Raw genomic sequence first — 22543 nt, forward strand, 5'->3', positions numbered from 1 at the left:
GAGTTATGTGTTTGTATTATTAAGATCACCTGGAGAGGCTCTGCTCTCGGTCCCACCGGCCTCGCAAGCGCGTCTGGTGGGGACGAGGGACAGGGCCTTCTCGGTGGTGGCCCCGCGACTCTGGAACTCTCTCCCACCGGAGGTCAGAACCGCCCCGTCTATCCTGACATTTAGGAAACGGGTGAAGACGTGGCTGTGGAGTCAGGCTTTCGATGAATGAGACAACACCCTAGGATTCTGGATGGAAGATGATGTAGATCTGATTTTAATATGACGACTGACCACCGTAGTTTTATATATAGTGTTATTTTAAATCTGTTACTGTAATTGTGATATATGATATTTTAATGAGTGTATGTGTTTTTATGGTTGGAAACCGGGCTGAGTCCCTCAATGAGGTTGAGAAGTTCGGTATAGAAAACTTTGAAATAAATAAATAAATAAATGTAAAATGTTCATTGTTTCATATTCAGATGACACTGTAAGCTGTTAATGTACATAAATAAAACATTATTTTTTTAAAAAAAAACATTGTTCTGGGTGGACTTTCTCACAGCAAAGCGAGGAAACAACTTCTTTCATGGACAAAGTTTATTTTCCCCCACACACATGTTAAAAATCAAATGTTCTATATACAAATTTAAATACGTTTTTTAAAAAAACGGAGACATTACAAAGGATGTTCCAAATGTAGAAAAACATTATCTATAGGCCTCTTTCCCTTTGAGGCACCTGCAAGCTGGAATAGCCAACGTCTTATGGAGCCTTAGATTCAACTTGAAGCTACTGGTAGACGTAACTACATTTTCACGAAATCTTTCACTGGCAAGAGTTATACGAATGCAGTCTCTCTGTTACTGAAAGGCCAGGAAGGGAATGGCTTTCCCCGCCCGAATGATTCCAAGACCAAGGTAACTCTCCGTGCTGCACAAGGATGAGGAATCGTCTCCAGATGGAATCTGCCAGCTTTCTCCTCTTCTAAAAATATGTAAAAAGTCTCCAGGGCAAGAAAGAAGGAAGATGTGTTATTTGAGCTTCCAGACATGAGAATCCAGGCCATGAAAATCCAAGCGGCATCCAAGACGCTCTAGTCAGGGCCATCTCCATCAAATTGCTCATGTCCTTGAGGGCCAGCTCACAGATGGGGAAGATTCTTCCGCTTCAATTCTCTATCCCACAATCGTTGTCTCTGACTCTTCGATGACAGTAGACAATCCGCCAACTTCTGGAAATATACATAAAAAGACCAAAAGTTGCAGTGTTGATTGAGATCAAGGTACAGAAATCAAAGAGAGAGCATCTCCAAAATAGAAGTGTGTGACTATGTGTGCCAAAGTATGCATATCCACCCATATTTACTCGAGTCTAATGTGCCATCAAATCTAGTGTGCACCTCGATTTTCGAAACCCTGAAACCAAGAAAAAGCATTTGCTGGTGAATGTAGTGTGCAGTAGCAAAAAGTGCACTCTTTGTAATTGGGCCAAAAAGGTATGCATTACAGTTGTTGTGATGTCGAGCACCCCCCCCCCCCATAAGGGATAGTGACTTATAGTTCTGCAAAGGACAAAGGTACCAGACTGCACAACAGGGGTTAAGTCTTGGTCAATTTGTCAAGGCCTTAACAAACAATGAGGACCCCATGAAACTTTGGGAATGGCTAGACCTTGGGGTCTCTGCCTCTCTCTCTCGAGAGAGAGAGAGAGAGAGAGAGAGAGAGAGCTGTAGTTTTCCAAGGACCATGGGACCAGCTTCCATCCCAGTGCTGCAGGGCTTTGCGTCTTGACCCAGTAGAACTCCATAGACTCCCTTTGTCTGGCTTTTTGAATTCTGCTACATTCCTGGACTTCACTCTCTTCAAGGACTCGCTCTCTACCCATGAACTTTCTTCAAGACAACTTATGAATTCATGCTGTGTCCTGATATCGTCTGCTTTTTATAATTGGTATTATTAATCTCTCTCTGGGGTCCCGGATGGGAAGATAGCTGCATATGATTTCCCTGTGTATAATTTCTATATGTAAGGGAACCCCCTGGCCTTCAGAAACAAAAGACTGAAACCTCCCCCTCTGCTTTTGTTTACTTAGCATTAACCTCAGGCTGCCATCATTGTTCCCCTGTCTCACAGCCAGGAAGGATCAGGACACATGTTGACCCTTTGTCTCACAAGAGCAGATGGCATTCCTTTGTTTAAGGACCCCTTTCCCAGATTCCTTTGTGCTCCCTCATCCCGCCTCCTTTTCTCCTGATTGGCTGTCGCCACCAGGTGGCAGAGGTCTCCCCATTGGTTCCTACGGACCACTGGAGCCCATCGCCCAATCATGGCGAGGAACAACAGGGAAGCCGGGGCGGGGGGTTTGAACTCTGCAAATTTGAATTTACTATAAATATGACTGCATTGGTGTAATCTCCTCATGCTTAGCTTGGCGAATGATTGCAGCTTTGCATCCGGTTTCAGCTGAATCGCATTAAACTTCGATGGGCTTTCTTCAACTGGTGAGACTTTTCATTGGGAAACCAGGGAAAAATATGGGATGCTTCTCTGTCTCGCCAGGAGAAAAAAACCTCTTTGAGGAGTCTAATTGGTCTCTGCCTCCTGGCAAAGACTCCTAAATTTTAGCTCTATAACAGTTGCACGCTATGGATTCCTTATTTAAGAATTATTATTATTATTATTATTATTATTATTATTATTATTATTATTATGCTGTTGCACGCTGGGCCTGAAATAATGTCTGTTTACAGGACGTGCCTTCTGCATGCCCAACGGGACGCCGGGGTGCCTCAGCTGAAGGGCCCCTTAGATTTCCCAACACAAAGTTCTATTGAGGCTCAAGATAAGTTCAACAAAGTTCTTTATTTGGGCTTAAATCTTCAAACAAATGAATTAAACACTTTATAACCTTGGAAAACTAGTAGCTTCCTCAATCTGCCAACAAGGGGTAGGCAAACTGTTCCTTTCTTCCTTAGGGAAATCCTTTGACCCCCCCCCCCCCCCCTCCCTGGGCAATCTCTTTTTGCCTTGCTGGTGTGAGGCCCCTACTCCCGGCTCCAAGCTGCTTTATGGATAGCCCGAGTGGTCCCTTACCAGGCAAGGTTCCTGTAGATCTGCCAAGCTGAAAGGTGTCCTTTAGTTTCTCCACGAAGGCTGTAGGAACTATTTCTTTACTCCCCAGCAAAGCTGTGGATCTATTTCTTTAACCCCCAGCAAAAGCTGTGAGAAGTGAAGCCTTTGTGCAGGTGGGAGAGGGAGACCCACACATCCTGCTGTTAGGCTCCAAAACAGTGAGACTGAACAAAGGTCCTCCTTTGCCTCCAAAACCATGGGAAAAGGGGCGGGTCTAAAGATTCTAATGATGATTGCCAAGTTGTTGGCCCTATGATTGCAACCCGAGGGGAGCTACCTTATTGCAAAATGCATGGCTTAAATAAATTAATGCAAACTAGCAGTGCAAGAAAAGGAATTCAAATCTCCTGGCACTACCGTGCCAGCACAATTTTACTGACACAAAAACACAGTATGGCACAGCAAATGAGATATTATTATTGTTATTATTACTACTACTATTATTGTTGTTGTTGTTGTTAGGAGCCCCCGGTGGTGCAGTGGGTTAAACCCCTGTGTCGGCAGGACTGAAGACCGACAGGTCGCAGGTTCGAATCCGGGAAGAGGTGGATGAGCTCCCTCTATCAGCTCCAGCTCTTCATGCGGGGACATGAGAGAAGCCTCCCACAAGGATGATAAAAACATCAAATCATCCGGGTGTCCCCTGGGCAAGGTCCTTGCAGACGGCCAATTCTCTCACACCAGAAGCGACTTGCAGTTTCTCAAGTCGCTCGTGACACGACCAAAAAAAAATTGTTGTTGTACTTATACCCAGCCCTTCTTACCCCTGAAAGGGAGGCTCAGTGCAGCTTACAAACAATAATTCAATGCCAGATTCAGATAATAAATATATAAATAAAACACAATATTATAAAACTGTAAAAAAAAAAACCATATATATCAATTACAGTGTTAGACTGCCAAAGCTCCCAGCAATGGAAAGGAAAGCCTTGTGCTGCATCTATGTTGTAGAATGGATCCACTTTAACTCCCTTCTTGAGTCTTCTCTGGTGCCTTGCCAAAACTACAAATCCTAGGTTTGCATAGCATTGAGCAGTGTTAGTTAAATTGGAGATGACGCCCCTCAAGTAGGAGCTCCAGACACAGCTCCTTAAGCAGCTTCCCTGATTGCTTTGACTCAACACTAAGATCACCATATGGAATCAAATGCTCACCCTCATATTTGCAAGGTAATTTAGCCCCCAAAAAAGAGGGTTAAGCATTAGACTTGAGTAAATATGGGATGGTTATATGTAAGTTCGGGCCCCCTGGTGGCACAGTGGGTTAAACTGCTGAGCTGCTGAACTTGCTGACCGAAAGGTTGGCGGTTTGAATCTCAGGAGCAGGTTGAGCTCCTGCTGTTAGGCCCAGCTTCTGCCAACCTAGCAGTTCGAAAACACGCAAATGTGAGTAGATCAATAGGAGACCCCCGGTGGTGCAATGGGTTAAACCCTTGTGCCGGCAGGACTGAAGACTGACAGATCGCAGGTTTGAATCCAGGGAGAGCACAGATGAGCTCCTTCTGTCAGCTCCGGCTCCCTATGCAGGGACACGAGAGAAGCCTCCCACAAGGATGGTAAAACATATATATATATATATATATATATATATATATATATATATATATATATATATACGGGCGTCCCCTGGACAACGTCCTTGCAGATGGCCAATTCTCTCACACCAGAAGCGACTTGCAGTTTCTCAAGTCGTTCCTGCCATGAAAAAAATAGGTACTGCCTTAGCGGGAAGGTAACAACACTTCATGCAGTCATGCTGGCCACAAGACCTTGGAGGTGTCTATGGATAATGCCGGTTATTTGGCTTAGAAATGGGGATGAGCACCACCACACAGAGTCAGACACAACTAGATTTAATGTGAGGAGAAACCTTTACCTTCCATGTAAATTTGCTTGACTCATAAAAGCTCCTACATGGCTTGATCGCTCATGACCAGACTTGGCACACATACCCTTCGTGATTCAACTTCAAATATTGGTGGTGTGAGAGTGATGGGAGCTGGAGTTCAGTCACATCCAGTGAGCCATGTGAATCCCATCCAAGACCTAAGTTGTGTCTCTCCTCTTAACCTGTCGGATAGTTCAACCTACTTGCCAACCTACACCTTCCAACACCCTTCACTGGGCAGACTAGAGATGATGGGAGTTGCAGCCTGACCTATCTGACTGGTTAGGAGGAAAGCTGTGAGTTGCAGTCTAGCAAGATCTGGGATTGATGGGAATTGAAGCCCTGCCAGATTTGTGGCTGATGGGAGTTCCAGTCCAATCTGAGGCTGATGGGAATTCCAGTCAGCAAGATGCAGGGCTGATGGGAACTGGAGCTGACCAGATCTGGAGCTGATGAGAGTTGGGTCTTGTTGGGATCATCACAACAGCTATCTCAGAGGACAAGACTGTCTTGTAAGAGGTAGTGAAAAATGTCTAGGAATGGCAACACCAGTTTGTCATAATGGGATGAAGAAGGAGTCAGGTCTAGTCCATGACAGGTCTCTGTTTAGCAAAAGGGATAAGACTCACCTCTTCCAAATTTGTTGCATGTGCCTTCCTCAAGGGACTCATCGCTCTCAGCTTCACAGCAGTAGGCGCCCACCTCTCTCCACCTGGAAAGAAAGGAATATGCCATACTTCTATCAGATCTTCTTTCCTACCACCTAGTGATGTTCTCCTTACATTTTCACTCAATATAATATGTCCTATTTTCTTATTATTATTATTATTATTATTATTATTATTATTATTTATTATTAAACTTTATTTGTACCCCGCTAGCATCTCCCGAAGGACTCGATGCGGCTTACAAAGGCCGAGGCCTCAACACACAATACAACAATACAAAAACCTAGGCAAATTAAAAAATAATTAAAGCAATCTAAACAACAAACAATGAACAATCCACTAAGACACGATAAAACTGGGCCGGGCCAGAGTAAGGGTACAAGAGTTAAAAGTGCTGATGTGACGGGTGGAATATGAGGCTTACGGGCAAGTGCAGTGTGCGGTGTGCGGTGGCCTTAGCTTTAATAAAGTGCTTATGGGACGTGGTATTGGAGGTTTCCTATTCGGGGAAGGCACATCGGAACAGCCAGGTCTTTAAGTTCTTTCTGAAGACTGCCCATGTAGGGTCCTATCTAAGATCTTTGGGGAGGGTGTTCCAGAGTCGGGGGGCAACCACGGAAAAAGCCCTGTCTCGTGTCCCCACCAAACGCGCTTGTAACGCAGGTGGGATCACGAGCAGGGCCTCTCCAGATGAACGAAGAGAGCACGTGGGTTCGTAGACGGAGATGCAATCACGCAGGTAGGATGGTCCCAAACCGTTCAGGGCTTTGTAGGTAAGCACCTGCACCTTAAATTGGGCTCGGAAGATAAACGGCAGCCAGTGGAGCTACTTGAACAGGAGGGTTGACCTCTCTCTGTAAGGAGCGCCAGTTAACATCCTGGCTGCTGCTCGTTGGACCAGTTGGAATTTCCGAGCCGTTTTCAAGGGCAGCCCCACGTAGAGCGCATTACAGTAATCCACCCCAGAGGTGACCAAGGCATGGAACCCTCCGGCCAGATCAGCCTTCACGAGGTACGGTCGCAGTTGGCGCACGAGTCTTAATTGTGCGAAAGCCCTCCCAGACACCGCCGACGCCTGAGCCTCAAGCGTAAGCGTTGAATCCAAGAGGACTCCCAGACTGTGGCTTCAGGGGGAGTGTAACCCCGTCCAGCACAGGTTGCCACCCTATACCCCGGTCAGGTTTACAATCGACCAGAAGGACCTCTGTCTTGTCAGGATTGATCTTCAGCTTGTTCCTCCTCATCCAGATAGACACAGCGGCCAGGCACTCGTCCAGCACCTGAGAGGCCTCCTTGGAGTTGGGTGGAAAAGAGTAGTAGAGTTGTGTGTCATCTGCATAGAGGTGGCACCCAACTCCAAAACTCCGGATGACCTCTTCCAGCGGTTTCATGTAGATATTAAAAAGCATGCCCTTGCCAATTATAATTCCACACTTATCTACCACTTGTATCCAGCAGTTTTTTGTCCCCTCCTTCCCCCTGAACCCCACATCCACTGGGAAAAATAGTATCCTTGATTCGAGTATTATTTTAATTCATCATGAAGCGAGTATGATTCTATCTATCTATCTGCTCGGTTTGTTTTGAGTGACATCTTAACTCAAAATCCGCTGAACGAATTGCCACCAAATTTGGGCATAAGACACTTACTAACTCAAGGAATGACCATTACTTGAAAAAAATGAATTTTGTCATTTGGGAGTTATAGTTGCTGGGATTTGTAGTTCATTTACAATCAAAGAACATTCTGAACTCCACCAACGATGGAATTGAACCAAACTTGGCACACGGGTGTCCCATGACCAACAGAAAACACTAGAAGGGTTTGGTGGGCATTGACCTTGAGATTTGGAGTTTTAGTTCACCTACATCCAGAGAGCACTGTAGACTCAAACAATGAAGGATCTACTGGGTTGTTGTAGGTATTTTCGGGCTATATGGCCATGGTCTAGAGGCATTCTCTCATGACATTTCGCCTGCATCTATGACAAGCATCTTCAGAGGATGCTTGCCATAAATGCAGGGAAAAACATCAGGAGAGAATGCCTCTAGACCATGGCCATATAGCCCGAAAAAACCTACAACAACCCAGTGATTTCGGCCATGAAAGCCTTCAACAATGAAGGATCTAGACCAAACTTGGCACGAATACTCCATATGCCCAAATATGAACACCGATTGAGTTTGGGGGAAATAGACCTTGACATTTGGGAGTTGTAGTTACTGGAATTGATAGTTAACCTACAATCAAAGAGCATTCTGAACTCCACCAGCGATGGAATTGAACCAAACCTGGCACACAGGGGTCCCATGACCAACACAAAACACTAGAAGGGATAGTTACTGCTCCGGAGGGGAAGGTAATTATGGTTGCAGTCATGCTGGCCACATGACCTTGGAGGTGTCTAGGGACAACGCCGGCTCTTCGGTTTAGAAATGGAGATGAGCACCAACCCCCAGAATTGTCCACGGCTAGACTTAATGTTAGGTAAAACCTTTACCTTTACTTTTAGCTCTACTGCCAGTGCAAAGACAATGGAGGAAAGGGAGCATTCTTGTTTTGTCCCACTTTTGATCTCCTCTTGACCTTTTGGCTAAGATCAAGTGTATCTGTTGTTATCAGTCCGCCAGAAGGGACAGAGAGTTTCATCTATGCTGATGATCGTGTCATTACAGCTCAAGCAGGGAGCTTTGAGATGGTAGAACAGAAGCTCTCTGAAACTCCAGGTGCTCTTACTGTCTATTACAGGGAAAACCAGCTGATCCCCAACCCATCTAAAACACAGACATGTGCCTTTCATCTCAAGAACAGACAAGCATCCCGAGCTCTGAGGATCACCTGGGAAGGAATCCCACTGGAGCATTGCAGCACACCCAAATACCTGGGAGTCACTCTGGACCATGCTCTGACCTACAAGAAGCACTGCCTGAACATCAAGCAAAAAGTGGGTGCTAGAAACAATATCATACGAAAGCTGACTGGCACAACCTGGGGATCACAACCAGACACAGTGAAGACATCTGCCCTTGCGCTATGCTACTCTGCTGCTGACTACGCATGCCCAGTGTGGAACACATTTCACCACACTAAAACAGTGGGTGTGGCTCTTAATGAGACATGCTGCATTATCACGGAGTGCCTGCGCCCTACACCACTGGAGAAATTACAGTTTAGCCGGTATTGCACCACCTGACATCCGCCGGGAAGTAGCAGCCAATAGTGAAAGGATCAAGCCAGTGACATTTCCAGCTCATCCCCTGTTTTGGTATGAGCCAGCACGTCAACGACTTAAATCTAGAAATAGTTTTCTAAGATCTACAGAGACACTCGCTGGAACACCTCAGCAAGCGAGAGTCCAAAAGTGGCAGGCTCAAACCCAGAACCTCAACCAATGGCTGATACCAAATGAGAGACTCCCCCCTGGGCACACAGAAGACTGGGCGACTTGGAAGGCGCTGAACAGACTGCGCTCTGGCACCACGAGATGCAGAGCCAACCTTCAGAAATGGGGCTACAGGGTGGAGTCCTCGACATGCGAGTGTGGAGAAGAGCAAACCACTGACCACCTGCTGCAATGCAGCCTGAGCCCTTCCACATGCACAACGGAGGACCTTCTTACAGCAACACCAGAAGCACTCCAAGTGGCCAGATACTGGTCAAAGGACATTTAATCAACTACCAAACTCGCAAATTTTGTATTTTGTCTGTTTGTTTGTTTTGTTCTGTTAGAAATGTAATACAATTGACTGGTTGCCCTGACACGACAAATAAATGTTATCAGTAAATGTTTGCCTTGTATGCCTATTTTATATACCTCTATACCTGGAGTCGTGTAAAACCTTCTTGGGCGAAAAGGGATCATGAGTGGAAAAGCAGCACTTTAGGGCAATGAATACAAGAAACAGACATCATGTCCAACACCACATCCAACCTGCAAAACATGATGGTATTTACCAGTGCATGCCGAATAAGAGACCAATGAGGACAACAGCCAGCGCATCTGTTACCATCCACATTCTCATGAAGTTCTGCGGTGTCTGTAAGAGAACAGCAGACAAACAGGAATTATAATTTCCCAAGTGGAGACAGGACCCCCTCATTAAAACTCCACATTGCCAGAGATCCTAAGAAGGTGGTAGACCCAAACATCTCATCTTACCCTTGGAGGACTGCACATTGGTTAGCAAGATCGTGGCCAACACACAAACCCATTATTCCCAGAGTCACAAAAGCAGAGGTGATTGTGAGCCAGGCAGAAGGTTGAGGTCTGTCAATGAAATGTCTTACTGACTTCACACAAACATTCTCAGGAAAACAGAAGAGCTCTTAAACTGTGGGTCGCAACCCCAAATGGGGTCACAAAAGTGAATGGTGGGGGTCGTGAAAAATTTGGCCAAAACGTATATGGACAAAGAGGAGGAATAGGGCTGCTGCTTGAGAAAGGGGAGAACATGGTGCATTTGTATACCTATTATATTTTCTGGCGTATAAGACGATTCCAACTTTTCCAGTTACAATATAGAGTTTGAGGTATACTCGCCATATAACACCACCCCTCTTCCAACGCACACCACATAACAATTTTAAAAACATCAGATTTGATTTCAATATGGTAATTTTCCTATTACCGTACCTCCTTCTCTGCCTCTCAGATCTCGCACATGCACGCCTGCGCCGCTTCACTGCAGTCTTCAGGAGCGAGATCTGAGAGGCAGAGAAGGAGGTACGGTAATAAGATACAAAGGTGGGCCAGACAGGTGAAAGAGGTGTGTTTTTCTGGGCACAGTGCTGCTCTATCTCTTTTTGTTGCAACCCAGAGCAGGAAATGAGACCATAAGATAACAATCCACCACACTTGACTGTGGGGAAAAACAATCCCTTTTTATTGATGAAAAATGGTTACAAAATAAAGGAAAATGCAAAGTCAAAAAGCCACAGTAAAATTCAGCAGTCAGGAATATCCATGAATTAGATCAAAATCCAAAAGCAACACTGTAAAAACCTGGAACCTGTTAGCAATTCACTAACCGTACTTGGAGCACTAGAAGCCTCTTGGGATGTAGGCCACGGGAAACAGGGAAATCTGCCAAGGTAATGCCTCAGTCTAAATGATGCCTGATCTAACGAGACAACCCGGCGAGAGGCACTTAAAACTGAAGAAACTGTTTCGTGACACGCCTCCAGGCTTTGAAGCCTGTGTTTCCTTTTCCCTTAATCTGCTTGACCTTTGCAGACTCTGCGATTCACTCCTGTTTTTCCAAATCTGTCCTTTTCTATCCTCATTAAGGAAGCCAGGTGTTAGCTCCTCTGGAGAGCTATCACCGCTTGGCTCTGCAACATTCTCATCAGAATGTGTAGTTTCACTTTCCAAGCCACTGACCTCAGAATCATTTCCATTACCATCAGGGAGAAATACATTTTCAGTAGCATCAGGAAATACAATCAGAGAATCAGGTTCAGGTTCAGCAATCAGAGAATCAGGTTCAGGTTCACACGCAGGCTGAACCCCAACACTTTTTTCCGTACTCCGGGTGTCCTGGATGCCTGGAGCTTGCTCTGCCCTTCACTTACACCTTCCCGGTGAGGTGCTCCCTCACCTCATTATCAGGACCACATTAAGTCACTTCTTTCCATGAATCCTGGTGAGTGGATTTTCTTCTACCTGTTGGAGTTCATCCTGTGATAGTGTTTCAGGATCAGAGTGCTTTGGATGTGGGAAGTGATGCTAATTAATTTCAAGATGGAAGTGGTTTGGTCAATGATACTGATGCAGAGAAGGACCAGGAGACCCCTGTGCAAAGTGTAGTTTCCAATGAGAATGTCCCTGAAGGGTGTGGGGATGATGGTGTACTCCCTGAATTGCTACCAGAGAGTTCCCAGGATTTGGGGCTTGAAAACAACTGGGCACCTGGCCCAGCTGCAAAACTTAATGAGCAAATAGATAGGAGGCAGGAGATTAGTCAAAACAGGAAGACCGAACAGTGGCTTCGGCAGTCTGCCAGAATCTGACAGAAAAGGATAAGCGAATCTCAATTCAAGCAAAACCAATTTCTGAGTGTCTGGAATAGCTTAACGAGGGGATAAAAGGTCAAAGTATGGGAAATATAGTTTGATGAAGCATCGTTTGGAATCAAGTGTAGTTCTCGTCCTAGTTCATGAAAGCCTTGCTTGGAAGATTCTTGTCTAAGTATTTCTTGTTTCATGGTTTGGATTCTTGGATTGTATGAATGCATACTCATGCCTTGGATTAGTTTCCTAGTTTTCTGAATTATATTAGAGAAGTGTAGACTTCGTTTTTGTGGACTTTGCTGAACTTTACCCTGGACTATTTTTGCTCCTGCTTATCTTCTTACCTAATATTTATTTATCATGTCAGTAGCAACCAGACAATTGTATTACATTTTTGAACAAATTTTCACAAACAGACAAAACAGAGTTTCCAAGCTTGGTAGTTGACTAAATGTCCTTTGACCAGTATCTGGCCACTTGGAGTGCCTCTGGTGATGCTGCAAGGAGGTCCTCCATTGTGCATGTGGCGGGGCTCAAATTGCATTGCAGCAGGTGGTCAGTGGTTTGCTCTTCTCCACACTCGCATGTTGTGGATTCCACTTTGTAGCCCAATTTCTTGAGGTTGGCTCTGCATCTCGTGGTGCCAGAGTGCAGTCTGTTCAGCGCCTTCCAAGTTGCCCGTTTTCTGTGTGCCCAGGGGGGAGTCTCTCACTTGGTATCAACCATTGATTGAGGTTCTGGGTTTGAGCCTGCCACTTTTGGACTCTCGCTTGCTGAGGTGTTCCAGTGAGTGACTTTTGTGAAGATTTTTCTGGGTTAAAAAGTAGTCTTATACGCCAGAAAATACAGTATTTTATATTTATACTTCTATACTTGGTGGCAGGTGGAAAGGGGATGCAAGTGGAAAAAGTTGTAAATTCCCTGGTTTAGGTCACGAGGCATACATAGAGTCCTCTTCCAAGCACAATTCAAAGTGCTGGTCTTGGCCTATACGGTTGGCCTATACGGTTGGCCTATACGGTTCGAGCCCATATCTCCCTCTACATTCCTCCTCGTAATCTAAGATCTGCTGGGGAGACCCTGCTCTCAAGCTTCGCAAATGCGTCTGGTGGGGACGAGGGATAGGGCCTTCTCGGTGGTACCCCCCCCCCCCCCACTTGTGGAATTCGCTCCCCAGCGAGATTAGATCGGCATCCTCCCTCCTTTCCTTCAGGAAAAAACTAAAATCATAACTATGGAACCAGGACTTTGGCTAGGGGGTGCAGCAGCACTTTGAACATGAACTGGACTTGATTATTGTTACGATAACTTGGAAACGGATATGTGATTATGCGATGGTGAGATGATATAACTAATTGTTACTGTTTTTAACTTGCTATGTATGTTTTATACTAGTGTTACTGTTGTTGTGGTATTAAATTGCTGCCTATGTGAGCTGTCCTGTAAATAATAAATAAATAATATCAAATTCCAATATAATCTTCCAGTCTGAGCTGGTTCATGGCAGAAATCAGTGCTCTCTGGAGGTCCTTGCTCCATCACAAAAACCTCCTAAATCAAGGAAACAGACACTGGTCATTAGTAATGACAGGTGTACCTCATGAGTAGGGATATGTTTTCGCTACTTACCATGAGAAATAAAGGCTCTTCCAGATCGTGCATAATGTGTGCACGGTTGGTGGTTACAGAATGGACTCCATAGCACCAGGCCAAGGAGAACAGCCATGGCTCGTTGATTACCCAGAGGTTGACTGTGATGTTGGCTTCCTCATATTCCCTTTGAAGCAAACAGAGGAAGTCCTCTTAGACCTTGGACAATGCCTGGATTATATCTACTATTCAGAAATCATGCCTAATTTAAATGCATATATAACAATCAGCCTGAGCTCTAAGTAATAATACTTCTAATATATTCCCTAGCACACATACTCTCACATTCCTTCGGCTGTTATATTGCTCTCAGCTGGTCACCAATGTAAACCAGACTGAATGACCGTTCTGCCATGGATACCAATTTGAAGGAACGGAGTAGAGGACTTTGTTTTCTAAGGCTCCAACTGGACACCTGTCACAAAGCTCGATGTGTCTTTAGGTATTACTGCCATCACTCAAATAGATTTTGAGAAGTTAACTTGGTGTTATGTCTGAGGTAAAGCTTGTTGTGCACCAGCCCTTCCTTTGACTCCCACTAAAGTGTCTGAGGCGAAAAGGTGTTAGAAATTTACTGGAACAGGCTTAATGGAATGAATCACTGTGAGAACTTCATGTAAAGTTGAACTAGAACAAAGTTTATTTATAATTACTAGAACAAACAACTGGATTCTTCTTTGAGTTACAAAAGAGTATATGGTTAGCACAGCACAATCTTCTTGAACAGTTCCTAAGCCCTAACAAGCTTACTGAACTTCCCAACTGGGTATCTGTTCTTCGACGTGAGCAAATTCCCTCAGACAGATTAAACCTATCTGTCCCCTCAGCGTATCTAGATCCCACTAGAATACCCCATCCTTTAGAGAGTACAGACAACCAGTGTGTTCTTCTCCCACACCAGTTCACAGGCGGCTATTGACCCTTCAGGTCACTCTATAGCCCCACCTGCCTTTCAAACACTCTCCCTCAGGAAATCTTCAGCTCACTTGAAAACTACCCTCTCCCTGTAGCTTGAAATCCAATCTCTCTCTCCTGCTCTCAAATCCCTTCTCTCTCTGACAGAAGCTGCCTGCCTCTTTTCACTGACAGCTCCAGCTCCTCCCATCTGTCCTAACCAATCCTGGCATAGCTAAACTCCTCCCCTCTGCTGATCCGACTTTCCTAGTATTTCCCTCATTAAGATGGAGTCGGCTCACTGTCTCTAAAGGCTGCGGCCTAACCAGAAAGGTATGAGTCCATTACAGCATACAATGCTATCTTTACTGTTAAGATCAAAATCATGATGAAACCAGAACTTGATTTGTTGGAAATGCTCAATCCTCAATTAGAAAGAAAACATGGAAGATCACTACACTATATAACAACTGCTGCCAGAATTGTCTATGTGCAGCGATGGAAAGAACCAGTCATCCCAAGACAAGAAGAATGGCTAATGAAGATTTGTGAACTAGGTGAGATGGAAAAATGGATGGTGGTGATTAAGGAGAAATCCCTAATCAACTTGAGACTTGCTCATCTCTTTTATACAGCAACAATGAGGAGCAAATTTCAACAATTGGATTTATAAAATAGAGGGATATTATTAAAAGTGCGGGCATACCATATTTCATTGCATAATAGTCACCACTACATAATAGCCACCCACCTATTTGTGGGGTGGCAAAATTGGTATTTTTGTGTTCCTCGCATAATAGTCGCTGGGCTGTTTGGGGCTGATTCTCCCTTCTTTCTTTCTTTCTCCAAAGGCAGTTTAAAAACAATGAAACAGAGGGTTATTTTTGGTCTATGTTCCATCTTCCAGGAGCATAGTTTGCATTACCTTTTAGTTAGAATTATAGAATCATAGAATCAAAGAGTTGGAAGAGACCTCATGGGCCATCCAGTCCAACCCCATTCTGCCAAGAAGCAGGAATATTGCATTCAAATCACTCCTGACAGATGGCCATCCAGCCTCTGTTTAAAAGCTTCCAAAGAAGGCGCTTCCACCACACTCCGGGGCAGAGAGTTCCACTCCTGAACGGCTCTCACAGTCAGAAAGTTCTTCCTCATGTTCAGATGGAATCGCCTCTCTTGTAGTTTGAAGCCATTGTTCCGCGTCCTAGTCTCCAAGGAAGCAGAAAACAAGCTTGCTCCCTCCTCCCTGTGGCTTCCTCTCACATATTTATACATGGCTATCATATCCCCTCTCAGCCTTCTCTTCTTCAGGCTAAACATGCCCAGCTCCTTAAGCCGCTCCTCATAGGGCTTGTTCTCCAGACCCTTGATCATTTTAGTCACCCTCCTCTGGACACATTCCAGCTTGTCAATATCTCTCTTGAATTGTGGTGCCCAGAATTGGACACAATATTCCAGGTGTGGTCTAACCAAAGCAGAATAGAGGGGTAGCATTACTTCCTTAGATCTAGACACTATGCTTCTATTGATGCAGGCCAAAATCCCATTGGCTTTTTTGCCGCCACATCACATTGTTGGCTGATGTTTAACTTGTTGTCCACGAGGACTCCAAGATCTTTTTCACACGTACTGCTCTCAAGACAGACACTTCCCCCATTCTGTATCTTTGCATTTCATTTTTCCTGCCAAAGTGGAGTATCTTGCATTTGTCACTGTTGAACTTCATTGTGTTAGTTTTGGCCCATCTCTCTAATCTGTTAAGATCGTTTTGAATCCTGCTCCTGTCCTCTGAAGTATTGGCTATTCCTCCCAATTTGGTGTCATCTGCAAACTTGATAATCCTGCCTTCTAACCCTTCATCTAAGTCCTTCTTTCTCCAAAGGCAGTTTAAAAACAATGAAACAGAGGATTATTTTTTATGTTCCGTCTTCCAGGAGCATAGTTTGCATTACCTTTTAGTTGCATGGGATAGTGTTCTTTTGCATTTCCCCAGGGTGTGAGGAATGAATGTTTGAATGCATATAGAAGAGAAGAAACAGGCCTGACTTCCGGTGGGTAATGGCGACAGGACAGCCGCGCTGAGAGAGAGCTCTCGGCGACGGACCTGCGGTGGGGCGGCTTAGGGGTGCTAGACACCCCACACCTTGTGCCAGATTGAGTGCAAAGGTGTTGTGAGCCCGAATTTGGCACGCAGACCCCAAAGATCTTCCTTCCCTCAAGGAGGGAGGGTTGAGAGGGTCCGTGCCATACCGGGGGACATCTGCCCCGCAGGGAGCGAGCCGCTGAGATCGAGCTCGCCTTACTGCCACCATCCCATTTTTAACAAGAAAAGAATAGAAGAAACCCACAGGGAGGCGTGCAAGCCCCTTAAGAAGATTTCACACCAGGTAATAGGAGAAATCCTTTAAATTTAAACTTTTGGACTTTGGAAGGAAGAAAGGTGACCAAGGAGACACGAGAAATATAAGGAGAGAAAGGAGATTTATATCCCTCCTCTACCCTTTGAAGTGGGAAGCGGGGGGGGGGGGGACGGAATTTGGAAGAACGAAGGGAAAAAACCGAGAAGAAAGGGATAGCCGCGAGACCCGGGAATGAAGATCTAAGAAAAGCTAAAACAGCTAAATATTGGGAACAGCAATAACTAACATAATTAATATAAAGAAGAAAAAATTAAGAAAACATTAAGTTAACAAATACAATACTAAAGGAAGTTTATTAGAAGCCTTGAAAAGCCTCGAAAAGAAAGCTAAATTATTGACCTTGGAGCCATATTGTTTGGTCTACGAGCCGCCCTTCTTCATAAACAATTTCGGAGATTGGAGCCGGAGGCTCAAGAACGGAAGAAGGAAGTGAAGTCAGTGAAGGAGGAGGAGGCGAGGTGCTGTAAAGGGCCCGAAGCTTAAGGGCGGAAGTGAGTTGGAGAGGGCGGAAAGACGGGAACCACAGGAAACCAGAAAGACTCCAAGGGACCATAGAGAAAAGACGCTACAGAGAGGCAAGAAAGGCAAGAAATAAAGGGCAAAATAAGGATAGAAGACTGGTGAAAACGAGGACGAGAAGTAGACGTACCAAGTGAGGAGCGAGGAAGAGAAGCAGACGCAGCCAGGAAGAGAAGCAGACGATAAAGAGAAAGAAGAGCGAGGAAGAGAAGTAGACGTCTTTTCGAAGAGCGAGGAAGAGAAGCAGACGGGAGTATAGGAGTGAAGCAGGAAGAGCGAGTGTGCCATCTAGTGGAGGTTTTGGATAATGCAAGAGTAAAATATAGAGAAATAGACGGGAGTTCAGGAGAGAAGTAGGAAGAACGAGTGTACCATCTGGTGGAGACTTTGGATAGTGCAAGAGTGCAAGAATAAAAGCAAAAGACAGAGAAGAAAAAGAGTGGCCTTTCCGAGGGGATAAATTGAACTAATATGAATATTGAATTAATTATAATACTATTGATAAAAGCTTGAACTAATTGATAAATATTTCTAGGGCAGTATAAATTTATTGGTAATTATTAAGTGAACTATTAATTAAAAATTATTAAATATTACAGGAATTGATTGAATATAAATTTTGAACAATACATAATTAAGGGAGTGCCGTTGATTAACTAATTAATTAAGGCTATTATTAATACAAAGTTATATATATAAACTGTTCTTGCTTTTAGAGCAAATTTGATTGGATATATTGGAAGTAAGATTTATTGAAATTAATGAATTAACAGTTTAGAAATATATGTGTTGAAATATAAAACAACTACAATTTAATAAGCAATTTGATATTAATTATTTAGAAATTTGGAAGCCAAGTGACAGATGACAACGAAAGCCAACACAGAGAAAGAAAGAGATATACGAACTTACGCTAGAAGAGGATCATTAGATATTAATCCAAAGATGGATAATATATTGAAAGAAATAAAGGCTCTTAAGAAGGACTTGACAGACAAACAAGAAGAACACTTTAAAAAACAAGAAGAAAATTATAAGGCTATGTCAGAAGAATTTAAGAAACTTAAGACAGAAGTGAAACAAGAATACGTACAAATGAAAAAAGATATTACCAATCTATATGGGGAGGTGAAAGAATTGAAGAGTAGTAAGGAAAAGAATGAAGAGATCCAATCTCAGATTCTGAAAAAGGTCAAGGGTCTGGAAAAACAAAATGAAAAATTAGAATTGGAACAGGAAAAAACTCTCCAGAGACAAATGGATTATCAATTGCGATTTCGAAATATTATTGAGGAAAAGAACAAAGATATTAGAAAAATTATGTGTGAGCTGTTGGCCAAGAGTATGAGGTGCGAAGAAGATGAGATTGAACAAGAGGTGGATCAGATCTACAGAATCTCCTCTCTGTATGCCAGGAGGAATAAGACGTCTAGGGACGTAATTGTACAGTTCTCTAGACGAACAATAAGAGATGATGTGCTGTATAAGAGTAATAGGGATCCAATTTTTTACAAAGAAACAAAAATTGCTGTACTCAAAGAATTCCCCCAAGCAACATTAAACAGAAGAAGAAAATATTATTTTCTTACGGATGAATTGAAGAAGCGTGGAATAAGGTTCAGGTGGGAGAGAGTGGAAGGGGTGATGGTGACATAAGAAGAAAGATTTTGGTTAACATCAGAGCAGAAAGCGAAAAACTTTTACGAAAGATTAACGAAAGAACAAGATCAAGAAGAAGAACAACAAAGAGACAGAAAAGGAGAAAGAAAAGACGTAACCCCAAGCCAAGGTAACCAACCTAAGAAAGCGAGACACTTCTCGCCTAAAAGTTATGGATCACCCTCTAAAAGTTACGAAAGCCGAAAAACACCCCCTCAGGAGCAAAGTGAAGGTGCTTGCGGATCAGACGAAATGGCAATCGGATTGGCGCAACTGGATATTGGTGATATGGGATTGGACTTGAATAAGAATGAATAAAATGGAGGAAATGCAAATAAAATGCTTTTCAAATAATATAAATGGTTTGAATTCTCCCCAGAAGCGCAAAAAGGTATTTGATAAATTAAGAAGACTAAAATATGACATCATAACACTACAGGAAACACATATCTCTCACAAGCATGTGGCTTACTTAACAAATAAAAAATTGGGACAAACATATTATTCATCTAGTGAGAAGAAAAAAAGGGGCGTGGTGACATATGTGAAAGAAAACATACCATCAGAATTGGCATTTAAAGATTTAGAGGGAAGATGTTTGGCAGTTAAAGTTACAATGGGAAATGTAAAAATTTTAATTTGCAACATCTACGCACCAAATGACTCAAAGGCAAAATTTGCAGAGTATCTGAACTCTAGACTGAAGGAAACGGACTTTGACGAACTTATGCTGATTGGTGATTTTAATGGGGTAATTAACATTCAAAAAGATAAAAGTTTAAAGAAAAGAAAAGGGGGCAATGCTAGGCTCCCTCAAAAATTTCTCGACCTTCAATCGGAGCTTGATTTAGAGGACACTTGGAGAAGCAGAAATGAACTGAAACAGGATTATACCTTCTACTCATATAGACACCAGTCTTGGTCAAGAATTGACATGGCATGGGTCACAAGGCAATTATCTACTAAGATTTCACAAATAAATATACTTCCAAGGGATTTATCGGATCACTGCCCAATTGAAGTAATAATAAACCACAAAAAACAACAGAGGAAATGGAGATTTGATGAGAACTCAATTAAGAAAGAAGAAGATAGAGAATTTTATAAAAAACTAATTCAGGAGTATTTAAACTTTAATGACACAGAAGAAATGAACCCACAAATTGTGTGGGATGCATTGAAAGCGGTGTTACGAGGACACTTAATTCAGCAAGGAGCTAAGAAAAATAGGGAGAGAAATAAAAAATGAAAGACATAGCAGAAAAAATAAAAATAAAGGAAATTGAATTGAAAAAAAAAACGGATAAGAAAAGTCTAAATAAGGAGTTAAAAAGGTTAAAACAAGAAAGAGATGAGTTAGATCTTGAATATCAAGCTAGACAATTAAAATTTCTGAAACAACAGTCATTTGAGAACGCTAATAGATCAGGGAAATGGCTCGCAAGACAAGTAAGGAAGAAGAAACAAACTAAACAAATAACAAGAATAAAAATTGGAGATAAGGTGTTAGCGACGGATAATGAAATAATTGAAGAATTTAAGAATTTTTATGGACAACTTTATGCTAAGGAAAACATTGATAAAGAAGAGATTATGAAATATATAGGTAAAAGGAAATTCCAAAAGATTACAGACGAAGTTAGAGAGAAGTTAAATAAAGAAATTACGGTTGAAGAGATTGAACAGGCAATAAGCAAAATAGATGCCGATAAGGCACCAGGACCAGATGGATACTCAGCAGGATTCTATAAGGTATTTAAGCAATCTTTAATACCTATTATGATAAAGGTCCTAAATGAGGCAATGCTTTTTCAAAAAATCCCAGATACATGGAAGGAGGCGGAAGTGGTATTAATACATAAAGAAGGTACCCCGGAAATAGAGATTAAAAATTATAGGCCTATCTCTTTGTTAAATGTAGATTATAAGATATTTGCAAATATTTTGGCAACAAGGCTCAAAGAATTTTTAAAGGATTGGATCGGGGAGGAACAAACAGGATTTCTCCCGGAGAGATCGATGAAAGATAATGTCCGAACAGTTATAGACTTACTGGAGTACTACGAATCTAATCATCAAAAAGAATTTGCTATGTTATTCATTGATGCAGAAAAAGCTTTTGATAATTTAAACTGGGACTTCTTCAAAATATTGATTCAAGAATTGGATATGGGAACTAATTTTAACAATGCAATCAATGCAATATATAACTCACAAAAAGGAAAGCTAAGGATAAATGGACAACTGACGGAAGAATTCCCCATAACTAAAGGCACCAGACAAGGTTGCCCCCTATCTCCACTTATTTTCATAATGGCCTTAGAGCCATTGATGAGAGAAATAAAGGAAGACGAAAATATCAAGGGGGCAAAGGTCGGAAAATATGAATATAAAATAAGAGCTTTCGCGGATGATTTGCTAGGTATTGTAGAAGACCCAGTCAAGAATATCCAATATTGGCTACAAAAACTCAATGAATACGGAAAGGTAGCAGGCCTCAAATTGAATAAAGGAAAATCAAAAATCATAACAAAAAATGTGAGGGAGGCTAAACAAGTAAAATTACAAGAAGTTACAGGTCTGGAGATAGTAAAGAAGACGAAATATCTGGGAATATGGATTACGGCAAAAAACAACCAGTTATTAAAGAATAACTATGAAACGACGTGGTCAAAGATACAAAAGGACCTTCAGAAATGGAGATATCTAAAGCTCTCCCTACTGGGTAGAATTTCTCTGATTAAAATGAATGTATTGCCTAGAATGTTATTTTTATTTCAGAATATTCCTATTGTAAGGAGTCAATCTATTTTCAAAAAATGGAATAAAGAATTGCTAAAATTCGTGTGGGCTGGGAAAAGGCCAAGAATAAAATATCTGAACCTAATAGATAGTAAGACAAGAGGAGGACTGGATTTCCCAGACCTAAAAATATACCATGAAGCATGTGCTCTTCTTTGGATTAAAGACTGGATATCACTTGACAAAGAACAATGCTTAAATTTAGAGGGCTTTGACTTGCGAGTGGGATGGCATGCATATGTGTGGTACAATAGAGAAGCTAAAGAAAAGAATTTTGGTAACCATTTTATAAGATCATCTCTATTGCGTGTATGGCAGAAATATAAAGACTATTTCTATAAAAAAACACCATTGTGGGTATCCCCAATGGAAGCCCATCAAAGAAGATTGTTGGGTTGGAGAGAATGGCCTACCTACAGAGATATATTAATTAAAGGGACACAAGAGATCAAACCATTTGAACAATTAAAGAAAAATATAAAAACCTCACTTGGCTACACTACCTTCAAATGAAAGATTATTATAAACAAGATAAAAACATAATCTTTGAAACAGAAGAGACTTTTTGGGATAAAATAGTAAATATGAAAAAGAAAATAATAACAGCTCTATATAGAAAACTATTGTCCTGGGCAACAGAAACGGAGCAAGTTAAAAGTTGTATGATTAAGTGGGCCGAGAATTTAAGAAGACCTATTCATTTTAGGGAGTGGGAACAAATGTGGAACAGGAAGTTAAAATATATTTATGCGTCGGATTTGAAAGAGAATTGGATAAAGATGTTCCACAGGTGGTATACTACACCTGAAAAATTGGCCCAGATGTATGGGAATATGTCAAATAAGTGTTGGAAGGGGTGCCAACAGATAGGCTCCTTCTATCACATGTGGTGGACTTGTAAGGAAACTA

The 22543-nt window shown here is 42.5% G+C and overlaps 1 protein-coding gene across 3 annotated transcripts in view; it reads right to left on the bottom strand.

Moving 5' to 3' along the window:
• Positions 1-573: 573 nt before the first annotated feature.
• Positions 574-22543, bottom strand: part of LOC132772284 (glycerophosphodiester phosphodiesterase domain-containing protein 5-like) — a 71765-nt gene continuing 49795 nt past the window's right edge. For 2 of the 3 annotated variants that reach the window (XM_067466474.1, XM_067466472.1), the window contains exons 14-17: positions 13320-13467; positions 9636-9718; positions 5642-5724; positions 574-1225 (exon numbers count right to left, since the gene is read on the bottom strand). In XM_067466474.1, coding sequence (XP_067322575.1) covers positions 1170-1225; positions 5642-5724; positions 9636-9718; positions 13320-13467 — 370 coding nt within the window. In that variant the 3' untranslated portion in view covers positions 574-1169. The remainder of the gene's footprint in view (positions 1226-5641; positions 5725-9635; positions 9719-13319; positions 13468-22543) is intronic. The other variant, XM_067466473.1, reaches the window with a different exon arrangement.

Source organism: Anolis sagrei, chromosome 3 (genome assembly GCF_037176765.1).
Source record: "Anolis sagrei isolate rAnoSag1 chromosome 3, rAnoSag1.mat, whole genome shotgun sequence".
In the NCBI taxonomy this organism is placed as follows: domain Eukaryota; kingdom Metazoa; phylum Chordata; class Lepidosauria; order Squamata; family Dactyloidae; genus Anolis; species Anolis sagrei.